The 12290-nt window shown below is 39.1% G+C and overlaps 1 protein-coding gene across 1 annotated transcript in view; it reads left to right on the top strand.

Moving 5' to 3' along the window:
• The window catches only part of erbb4b (erb-b2 receptor tyrosine kinase 4b), a 293042-nt gene extending 280767 nt beyond the window's left edge, over positions 1-12275 (top strand). The window contains 6 exon segments of the mRNA XM_035677324.1: positions 1271-1417; positions 3558-3655; positions 4278-4448; positions 8408-8657; positions 9963-10091; positions 10320-12275. Of these exon segments, the coding sequence (XP_035533217.1) occupies positions 1271-1417; positions 3558-3655; positions 4278-4448; positions 8408-8657; positions 9963-10091; positions 10320-10975 (1451 nt within the window). The 3' untranslated portion in view covers positions 10976-12275.
• The last annotated feature ends 15 nt before the right edge of the window (positions 12276-12290 follow it).

Genomic DNA, 12290 nt, shown 5'->3' with positions numbered 1-12290 from the left:
TGGACTCTACTCTATTTTTTTTAAAGAAAATGTAATTTAATAAATAGGGTACGTACATATACTTTAGTCTTAAAATGTGAGTTTTCAGCCTGTGGCAGAAGATAGGTAGTGCCCCTGCTGTCCTGACTTTAGTGTGGAGTTCATCCCCCCCACAGTGGGGTCAGAACAAAAGAGAGCTCTCACTGAGATCACATGGTTCACTGCCAATCGTCCAGGGAAAGGGGTCCTGTGCAATGCGAGAACAGCAAACTCCAGATTGCTTGTTAGACCGAGGTAGCAGTGGAGGCTTTTGCCACTGTGGCAATGCTAACAAATAAAAGAAGGGTGGTGAAGTGGTTTAAATCCTCTAATATTAAAATCAGTCTTCACACCCATCAGCATGTCAGCAAGATTTAAATCTAGAGACCAATCTCTAAATCTATCAAGATTTGTATTGCTATATTGCATAATATGGCAATATAACAATTTCCAGTTTAAGTCTAACGACTGAATGAAAAGACATTGAAAAAAGATTTTCAAAAAAATATGCAAGATGGGTCATATCAAAGAGAATAATGTGTGTTTGATTAAAAGTATCAGTATGGTTTAGTGTGTCCATGTCCCTAGTGGTCCTCTATGACCGCAGGCTATTATACTTCCATCTTATAGTGTGCATTTACCCTGCTTACCACTTCTTAGCTCATTAACACTAACATGATTAAAGAAGAGTGAAGGTTCAGACTGACTCTGACTCTGATTAGTTCTTCTGTCCTCTGTTAACTTGTGTTCTGTTATCTTCTCCTTTCTTCTTGACCCTTTGTTTTGTTGCTTCCTCTTCTCGTCTACTTGTATTCTCTCCTGTCTCTCCATCCCATCCTCTCTGATCTCTTCTGCTCCCTCACATCTTTGCTTTTCCTGTTTCTTCTTATTTTGTTCTTTGTCTCTCCACTTTTCCACTTTTTTTACGTGTTCTGGTCTATCTCCGGTTTTTCCTTTTCAACTATTTCACTTCTTTCTCCATCACATCTCTTTGCTTGTCTCTTCTTTACTCTTTCTGTGTAAACTCCTCTTCTCAATGCTTTAATCTTCTCTACCCTGTGCTCTTCTTCACTCTCTTTACTTTATTTCCTCTCATCTTAATTCTACATATGTTTCCTTTGCTGGTTCTTTTCTCTGTGGATGTATTTTATGATTCTGCTCTACATTACTGATTTCTGCTCTCTTGTTCTCTTACATTTACGTCATCTTTTTCTTTTGTCTATCTTCCCCTATTCCCTCTTTTTCTTTTCAGGGGTGACCATTTGGGAGGTAATGACCTTTGGAGGGAAGCCATATGATGGGATTTCCACCAGAGATATCCCAGACCTGCTTGAGAAAGGAGAGCGTCTTCCTCAGCCGCCCATCTGCACCATTGATGTCTACATGGTCATGGTCAAATGTACGTAGAGCCTTAGGGTGGGCAAAAGACCAGAAAGCCCTTACAGTGTAATATAATCAAATGGAAGGCCAATACAAACCACAGCCTCAAAAATTACCATTGTTTAGGATTGGAATATATTGTACATTTTCAGTTTTTGTCTCCATCCGCGGTATTTCAAACAGTAGAAAAGGGTGTAGAGAGGGCAAACTGTTTTTTAGTTGAAGCAGGCAAAAATAATTACGCTTTTACTGAGTGATATTCAAAATGCCACAACGGCTGTTTTGTACAAAAGGGTCCAGGTGGTGTCAAAGGGGAAATTTTTCAAGCCGAAATATTTCTATTATAAAATTCAGCCCAGCTGTTATTTTTCAGTTTCACTTTTCAGTTGATATTGTTACAAGAGGAATGCCAAAGAAACATCTTTCTGATAGCAATAATAGTAAGAAATCCTTCAAAAATAACAAAGTTCAGGAGGAGTTATGGTAGAAGATGTATTAGAAGTTCATTTTTTTAAGCCACCACCAACATGTTTCCCTTATTGGTCGGTCACTGTTGTCATGCCATCAGGCACTGGGGTCACAGGTGGCGATGTAACCTCTGGCCACTGCTGCCAGGACAAAGACTTGGTGCCAGCTCCACTCTGGCCTTGTCCTCTAGTCTCCAAGTTGCAGCCTTTGGGCCTCACTGTAACCTTGGCTCTTACTGACACCCTGAACCTGCGCCAACCTGGCAAGCAGACACATAGACCACAGCAGGGAGAGGTCACTGTCACCTGCCGGCTATCTCCCTTTCTTTTTGCACTACACATGCAGAACTCATACACCCAAATGCACAGACACACGCTGCACGGCACACATGTGGTAGAAACGCTTCTCCTGATATTCACTTCACTACTCCAGGGTTTATTGGCATGAAAGTAGCTAGCAAAATAAAAGATGATATTTTTTACATATGAAATCTCTTGTGTCTGTATATGTGTCTACTTGTCTTGTCTTGTACTTGTGCCACGTCTCTCCGTCTTTCGATCTCTATCTCTTATTTCCCTGGATACCTAGATGGGCTCTTCTCAGGGCCAGATCACATGATTGCTTTGGCATCATACCCTTGTGTTCACCGAAAACTTGGCAGAAGAGCACATTACTCCATATGGCCATTCTAGTGATGAAACAGTATTTATCTTTAGATTGGAAAACTTGATTACAATAAAGAGAACTAAAAAATTCTGTAATTGTTCATTATGGGACAAATAAGAATGTTTTATGCAATGGAAATGGTTTAAATGAAAAATCTTTTGAGACTTTTAGAAGTGGGAAATTTCAATACAGAATGTAAGTTGGATGACAAAATGCACTGGCAGGCCAAGCTAATCATAGACACATATAACAGTCAAACTCTTAAAGAAGGCAATTGGGAAAAAAGCGAAAACATGTTTTCCATCGAGAAAGGCTTCAGTGCCTTTCTCTGTTCTTCTTTTGATGAAGAAACATTCCAGGTCTGATAGAACTGATGCTAGCAGCATCTACACTAACCTCTTTAGCAGCCGCCATCATAGCTCATGCCATAGCTGCCATTAGTTCCTCATAAGACTCTGATTGGTCTATACAATTGTGGTTGAGTCAAGCTGCCTCAGTTTGTAGTAGTAGCCTTTAACACAGTCCCCTCTCATACATACCTTTAATGTTAAGTGACAGCCATTCACACTGCAGCCACATGCACATGTACTTCAAATGAAAAATGTGTAAAAAGTGCAAAAAGTATTATGAATGTTTTTATGCAAAAAGCACAGTAAAGAAAAAAGGCATATACATATTTGACGTGGTGTGCGTAGGCAGAATCCTTGACACCAAAGTATGAAGAATACAGAAATGCTCTGCTTGATCACCACTGACTTGTACCCGACATATTGCACCTTTCCTCCCACTTAGGTTCAGTTAAGTTCACAGAGCATGAGGAAATAAACTGATTTGATCCGTGTAGATGAGGCTTTTGCTTACAGCCAAGAAAAACATACAGTGGGAAAATGTACATTACATTAATAGGGTCGAATTTATAGTCAATGCCTATTGGCAAAATCAATATCAAGTATCCACACGATATCAATATCTAGATATGTATTTGGAAATTCATTGTCGGACAATAACACAAATACATTTTTCAGGCTGGATGATTGATGCAGACAGTCGGCCCAAGTTCAAGGAGCTGGCTGCAGAGTTTACTCGGATGGCTCGTGATCCCCAAAGATACCTGGTCATCCAGGTAGGTAAATCTTGATGACACACCAACAAGATCTGGATTAGATGCCTTTAGGATTTGATCACATTTGTTATCTTAAAACCCAAATCAGTAAGCTTTGAAGTGAAAACTAGCCAATCTTCTCCTTTGTGCTTGTTTTTGTATCATTTTCTAATATTTTGCCAATTTATGCAGCGTGTTACTAATTAGTAGGTGCCCTTAATATCCATTGCAAATTACATTTTACTTTTCTTATTCCTTTGCGAAAAAATAAACTAATTACTAATTTCATTGCCTGTGTGTTATACCTTAAACTGACTGTGTGGTTGTGTTAGGCTTAAATTAGTCAACAAATACAATAAAGCTGAGCCTACATCATTAGCAGAAGTCAAATTAATAATGACACAAATCTTTATTTTATTTTTATTTCTCTTTTCAAGTCATATTCTCCACTTCGCTTGTTTATATGTAAACTACTTGTTGCTCTGATATTTCTGGCATTTTACCTTAAATGTGACACAATTAAAAAATGTATTGTTATGCTTGGATTAGTTATTATTTCTTCATAATTTCTTTATCATCATCAATTACTAATACAAATTACTGAATACACACATGCTGTACATCCACAAACAACTTTTCTCAGGGTGACGACCGCATGAAGCTGCCCAGCCCCAATGACAGCAAGTTCTTCCAGAGCCTCCTAGACGAGGAGGAGCTGGAGGACCTGATGGATGCTGAAGAGTACCTGGTTCCTCACTCCTTCAACATTCCACCACTCGCATACACTCCCCGCGCACGCATGGACTCCAGCAAGGTGTTGTTTTTTTTTTAAGAGTATAAAAAAAAAACAGCTTAAAGAATAGGTTCACAGATGTTGAAGTCTATGTTACAATATACAGGTGCCCATATGTACCATGAAACAGGCTTTGCTTGTTGTAACCATTCTTAGTTAGTCATGTTAGTTAGACATATCAAGTTATCTTTGTGTTTCCCTGTTGAGCAGCAGTGGAAGGATAGGAACAAAGAATGCAATGTTAAAAAATACATATTTCTTTATTAGCAGGGGGTTGTTTTAACTAATAGATTTTTGAATAGCTGTTTAAGATGACACAAGCGAACCGATTGCTTTCATTAAGCCATCCATTTGTAGTTCGCCTTCTTTTTCTTTTAGTTACCAGTATGCAACAAGACGGCAGTGGTCATTTGTTTTTGTTCAGAATTTGTTGCTCTGACTATATCTACCAGAGAAATCAGATTTAAAATGCCACAATAACCATGAAACTAGCAGTTAAGCTACAGTTTCTGGACTCCTTTACTGAAAACAGAAACTCAGCAGTAGTAATAACTCTCCCACATTTAGAATTCCACTCCCATCGTTAAAGTGATCAAAAGTTTCTCTCTGTTTCTTGATTCAAGTACTTCTTTGGCTTAGTTTTCCAATACAAGTTAAAGGGTTTTAATGATTTGTGTTCCTGAACTTCAGAAGATTATGTCAGATTATTTTCTAAATAAAAGCATTAATTTGCATTAAGTATGAATGTAGGAGATCCAAACAGAAGATAAAATGTAGCAAAGTACTACTGTAAATCACTCTTTAATCCCTTTTAACAAAATAGACAAGTTTCATTTTTATGGACCTTGAATCAGCTTGCAGAAACTTGAGTGTAATCTATGCCAACATGACCCTTACTCTCTGTGAAGGTATTGCCTCTAACACATAAATGAAATGATTTACTTGACCAACAAGAGTAAACCATCCCTTTTTCATAAATGCCACGGATACTGTGCAGTCAGTTAATTTTTGAATAATCAAACTGAGCTTTTACAGGCCTCTTATGCAGCAGATCTGCAGTGAAACAGCAGCTGTTTCCCATTTTAGTGGAAATGTCTATTCAATTATGAAAACAGGCTGGCTAGTTCTGCCAATAACACAAACCCTGATACTGTAAGTCCCAAGACATCCATGTAACTTTGATATTGCTTATTTCCATAACATTTTAGGAGAGAATGCTGTTACACATGCATTTCATTTATTTTTGTCAGTCAGTTAGTCAGGAAGGGGCATTCACTCTCCTCGACCACCCCACCCCACAGTCTGGAAAAAAATTAAAAATGCAAAGACAAAAGGTTTTTTTCTTATCCCTCCATAATAAGTATAATCAAATCATGGTGAGTCAATACACTCAGAAAGTTTTCTCCTACTGTATATTACACAAAGGCTGCTCTGAAGAATGCTTACTAAAACAAAACCCTTGTTCTATTTAATATTCATCTTGGTACTTGTATGGTTTTCTTGTTGTTGTAGAGTAAATTAGAACTAAGTTGCTTATATTTTAATTTCACATGGACTTTCATATAATGATTTCTTTTTGACGGTAGCAGCAGGGTGATTGAACCGTGATAGAAAAGGAGACAATATAAAGTTGTCATTCAGATCATTTAGATGGTCTCTAAAGTGATGTGGGAATGAGTTTTCTCAGCGTGTATTTCAGGACTCTCCTGTTCAAGCACAAAAGATTGAGATCTTAAAACAGAACTCACACAGCTTTCTTAGCTTCACTCTCATCTCCCTGTTGCTCCCTCTTTCTCTGACGGTTTCCCTTGGTCCTTCTCCATTGTGAAACTGTGGTAATTGCCTTCTTCAAAATTGGGATTTACGGCCAGATTCCCTCTGTTCCTCAACTGTTCAAAAGTTTATTGTCTGTCTCTGGACGTAAATCTATCACAAAACCAGTCACACAGCCAGGCAACTCAGCCATTTTGTATTCCAACATCTCCCTGTGTTTGTGTCAGGATAGAAATGTCTGCTGAATGCCAATGAGAGACATGACTCCTTTTCCAACTCTGTTTGGTGCATTTCACTGGGTGACAGATTATTTATTTGCATAATATTTTGTAAAGTTATCCTCCACAGTTTTGTTTTGTTTTTTGTTAGTATTTCTTATTGGGGTGCATACTGAATTATTTGATTAGTTTTCAACAGTTACATTCATTCACATAAATCATGCAGTTGATTGTAATGAACTCAATTATTGTAGCCAACAAAATGCAGTATTTACACATAAATATAATTTTCACACTTGCATAGTTCCCCCCATAGTCCCCTCACACACACACAAACACACACACACACACAACGCACATGGTTTTCACCAAACTGTCATTACTATGCATTTACCTAACAATTACAGTTCAGAATTTGCAAGAATTGAAAGTTTAGTAGTGGCTAAAACACGTGGCATGGCCACATGCTTCCTTGCTTTTTACAGAGAGACATTTGAATGGAAGACTTTACTCTCCCCTAAATCTCCTAAATTCAAGTGTGATGTTTTTTCTTTTCTCACTCTGTTTCGACAATTTATTCATTAAGTTAATGATGGAATTTATGGCCAAGACTATTTCAAAATAATGTATCTGTGGTGTTAGCACTTAGTGACTTCAAACATCATTTAAAGACATTTCGCTTTTGTCTTCAGGTTAGTGATGGTATTTTTCTTTTATAACATTGAGAGGAGAGATGAGGCTGAGGAGTAAATGAGGACTGAGAGGGGGTTATTTAATAGATATAGTTACAGTGGTAATGAAAACACAATGTGAGCTGTGGGACTTTAACTAATACCTCTAGGCTTAAAGTACAGACCACTGTATGAGAAAATGAGGTAGAATCCAACAGTGAAAGACAGACAATGAAAAAGAATGATGCAGTACCAGAAAATGAACATGCCTCTTAAACAGTATCTACAAAGTTCTTGATCGATTTTGCCTTTTGTGTGACCTGTAAACACTGTAGCATCAAAAAACAACAACCAGGGTTTGACCAGGACATGGCAGTTGTCAGACTTTGGTTTGAAACTGCTATTTGCTGATACTTTGTGCTGGTGTCCTATTGAATTTGACAATTTTACAGCCTAAAAATAGTCATTATCTCAACATCTTTAATTTCTAATACAAGGCTAAAAACTTCCGGACTAAAGTGGGATTTGAATCTGCACCTTCTATCATAGACCAGAAATCCAGGAACTTTGGTCCCCTTTGCCTTTCTTACAACTTGTGTGTTCAAAGGAAAATAAGTGTAGAAAAATAACAGATTTTCTATCTTATTAGTATGATTACAGACTTTTGAGACGCTGTGCGAGGGTAAGTAAGAGAGGGAATTTAAAAACGGAAAATAAACCTCTTGCTGGATACATGGGGAAAAAGATAAATCAGAATAAAGCACCCAGTGAGGTTCTAAAAAAGCCTTTTTTGTCATGAGCGTAGACACAAATGCACACAGCAGGGCAGGGCTGATATGGCTACTTTAAGACTTTGCTGCATGGAGCCTTTTAATTAAAATCCTTTTAATTAAATTGTCCTTGGCAGTCATGCTGCCATATCATTGTTTGGCACTGCTGTTTGTCTCCCCTGCCTGTCACATTTAAATATTACTGATGAACAATGGTACAAAGAACTTGAATTGCCCATTTTTTACAGTACATTTTATAACTAAGAAAAAATGTATGGTACTTATTAAGTCCTTATTTCATTGTTTTATTTATGTGTTTTTACTGTTTTGTACTTTATTTGTAAATCATATCAGCTGTTTTCAATGTTTTTCATGACTAGACAACATACTTGGAGAATAAGTTAAACTTTAATCATCCATAGATGCCAAAACTCCCTGTATGGAAAACCACCTGTATTTGTTTCAGGTGGTTTTCTTTGGCTTGGTAAATTGATATTCTTGTAATTGTGTCTAACACCGCCCCCCTTCTTTCCTCTCCTTCTACCCAGAACCAGTTTGGCTACCAGGATGCCAGTTTCAGCATGGAGGACATGCTGGCCACCCTCCCAAGAGTGGTCTCTGTTCCACCAGTGTCTGGAGGCTGCCTCCCTCCACAGGACCTGGCCTCAGGGGGGCAGATTGGTGGCGGATTTGGTCGTGGCAACCAGGACGACCCTCGCTGCAATGGCACCCTGAGGAGGCAGGCCTCCCCAAGGTCAAGTACCCTTGGGCCTGGCTCCGCTCTCACTGCAGGACTAGGTAAAGAAAAGTGTTATCCAAAAATTTTAGAAACTGAGGGGAAAGGTAATCTCCTCACTAAGTGTGAGGAAAATAAAAATGTCTATAAAAGAACAGTCTATAAGAGCGTTAGTTCAGTTAACTGTTGCAACTTGGAGTTTAAATCATTGAGCAACATTTGACTAAAGTTTGTATGTTAAAATTACTTCTTACAGCATTAATCTGATCTCTGTTATCAACTGTGTTTATATTTGCATAATGTTGTGAAAAGAGTAAATTAATAGTTTGATTAAGCTGTTGGCAGTACATTTCCCAATTATATTCCTCTTTGCATGAGCAAAGTACTCTCTTAACTTAATTTGCCTTTTTTAGTCATCCGCACCTGTACAGCACTTTGGTCAGTTTTATACCTGTGTTTTAAATGTGCTTTATAAATTAAAATTAACTCACTTACTTACTTACTTACTTAACCAGGGTTATTACAATTTATTTTTTGTATAGCATTTCCTGTGGCAGAATTATTTTAATTTTAATCAAATTGATCTACTCTTGAAATCAATTTAGTCAACTACTATGTCTTTAAAAAAGAAATGAAAATATGACACTAAAATACAGAGGTTTCAGCTCATGGTAATACTGTGTTGTTTTACAGATGTCATCACTCAAAAGGGTTGAAACAGAAACAGAAATATACAATACATTTTAAATGTTTTTTATTTAGTTTTTTAATTTTTGCTTGGCTACTGATTGATTTGATCAGTTATTATTAGTTATATTACATAATTTCAGTAAATTGTACAAAGTGCGTAATGGCTTTGGCGTATGCCTAACTCTTTCCAGCACTAACGAAATAAAAATGTTGTATTAGCTTTTAAAAATCCATAACCATAAGATAGAAACCACTATGGCAGGCAGACAGGATCTTGATCAAAACTAAGTCACATATTGCACCTGTCAGGCAACAGGAGAGAAGCATCAGCAGTGGCGTCTTCTAGTTCTGTTCGGCCCATTTATGCCTCCTTCGCAGATTAGTTTTCAGCAGAAAAGGGACAAATCAAGCCTTAAGCAAGCTTTATAAATAAATGTATATCTACCTACTGTGCATTCAAATCCCCATAAAAATACAAAGTGCCTGACATTTATTAATAATTAGTCACAGCCCTGTCCATGAGTTAACTCACAGGAGAAAATAGATAACAGTACACAATAATAGATTGCAGTGTTTATTTACAAAGTATCCAGGATCTCCATCCTGGATATAAGGTTTGTAAAGTACCATGTTTTAAATGTATTTCTTGCTTCCTTCCTGTCTTTTTGCTTCCCAAGGTGGAGGGGAGGATAGTAGTGGACAGCGTTACAGTGCTGATCCGACTGGTCTTTTAGGAGAACGAGGAGCCAAAGGAGACAAGGACCAGGATGGCTACATGGCTGCCATGAGGGACAAGAACAACTCAGGTTGCTTTAACAGTTTTGAGAACTACTACTTGTGTATATTTACATACTGCACTCGATATATGATATGTTAACCCAAAGGCCACAGAAATACAGAAATAACTTTCTAAGCATTATTTTAGTGTTACTGTAAATCACTTTTTAGTGTCTACAATAGCTGTTTCAGTAGAGATGAAAAGATCCTAGCGAATCTTACCACCCCATTTTTTTCCCCAGACTATCTCAACCCAGTAGAGGAAAACCCCTTTGTCACACGTCGTAGGAACGGTGACGCCCACGCAGTGATTGATGGAGCGGGCTGCCACACCCTGCACATGGCTGGAGCTGCTGCTGCTCCCAAGAGCCAGACCCTTCACGGGGACGATGAGTATATCAATGAGCCACTGTACCTGAATACTTTCCTTAACCCTGGGGACAAGAACGGATTGGCTGGCGCAGTCTCCATCTCTGGCCCTGGGTCCTCTGCTGCCCAATCAGTATCGCAGACAGTCAACCCATCAACATCAAGCCACACGGTCTCCTCCTCTGGATATGTAGTACCCCCTGGCCACCTCCCTCACCCATCGTATCCATCACACACCCTGCATCCGGGGCATTCAGGACACACTCTGCACTCAGGCATCACCAGCAGCACCATCATGTTTGATAAGAAAGGCAAGAAGGCCACTTTTGACAATCCTGAATACTGGCAGCACAGTCTACCCCCGAAGTCCTCACTGCACAATCCTGAGTACCTGCAGGACTGCAGCACACGCTTCTTCTACCGGCAGAATGGACGTATTCGCCCTGCTGTGGCAGAAAACCAGGAGTACTTGTCCGAGGCTGCTATGAAAGCTGGCAATGTGTTGCCACCCCCCCCATACAGACAGAGGAACACTGTAGTGTAGTGACCCACCTATAGCACAATGAAGGGATGAATAGAGGGATAGGGGTAGAGATAAATGGACGTTAAACAGTCCTCTTGTTTCCATGCAGTACTTCTCAACCTCGGTTCTCCTTGCACCCTCCCTGAACACGTCTCTCTGTTATGTCTGATTGCAAGTCTTTTATTCTCTCTCTATGGTCCTGCCTTTTTCGACAGGACTACAGTCACTGGCAGCCTCACTTGACATTCAAACCATCTTTTTTAGCTCCATCTTTGGCCCTGATGAGTACAGCAAGTAGACACATCTCTTCGAGGTTGGTTCTGTTCTGGAGCAGAAAGGCACAAAAACATCACAATTAAAGATTGAAATTAGATGTTTAATAAGAGAAAAGGGAGAAATGAACTGAGGTTAGCCCAAAGAGAGGATTATTGCCATGCCCTTACACGCTTTTCTTTATTTACCCATAAATTACTGTTCACCATTTCCTTTCAGCACATTTTCCATCCAGCTACATGTACACATTGCAATATGCACACATGGGTATTGCTTTTGTGCCGTCTGTCAGATGACACATGCACATCGAGTTGTGTCGTGACTTACCAGCAAACCTGCAGTCATGCTTAAGAGCCCAGATGTAGCTTGCATGCCTGTCCACACGCTTCTTTGACTTTCACATGTTGCTTCACCAGTAATGGATTTCAAACATTTATCATACAGAGCTCATATCATATCTAAAACACGTTAACATGCCTGCAGCCTTGACACACCACTAACCATACATTCATTCATAAGTCAATACACACACACTGACAGATAAGCCTGCTACCACTTGAAATATATTCTGGAGGAGAAGCTCAATTGACCTTGTGCTGGAAGACAGAGTGTGCCGATAATGGCAGTCAGTGGTGCAGCAGAGAGAAAGGGTCAACAGGAAAGTAAATGTCACCACAGTTTTATGGACAGCTGTGATATCACCCAGTACCTGGTGGAAAGCATCCAAAAGATTATTGGCATGGCTAGGGTGGGATTTAAAAGGTTGATCACTCAGAGGACGACCCTTAACTTCCCACATGAGCTATCCCTCTTGTTCCTCTTTCATCCACCAATCCAGTCCGAAGAGCCAGCAAACCATCCACTTCAATGTTACCTTCATTAGATCATTGTAAACAGTATTGTGGCTGACATAACCTATGGTAACTGCAGTACAAGGAATACTGTGTCAGTGGAACTATTGCTTGGGAATGGACAATCTTTTAACAGGGAAAGAAGTGTGATGATGGTTTAGAGCATATAAGCCGAACATGAGGGGAAAATATATGTTTGTTAGAATCTGAAT

Source organism: Morone saxatilis, unplaced genomic scaffold (genome assembly GCF_004916995.1).
Source record: "Morone saxatilis isolate NCDOM2014 unplaced genomic scaffold, NCSU_SB_2.0 Contig5, whole genome shotgun sequence".
Taxonomy (NCBI): domain Eukaryota; kingdom Metazoa; phylum Chordata; class Actinopteri; family Moronidae; genus Morone; species Morone saxatilis.
The sequence above is the reverse complement of the archived record's forward strand: the minus strand, read 5'-3'. Positions and strand labels throughout refer to the sequence as shown.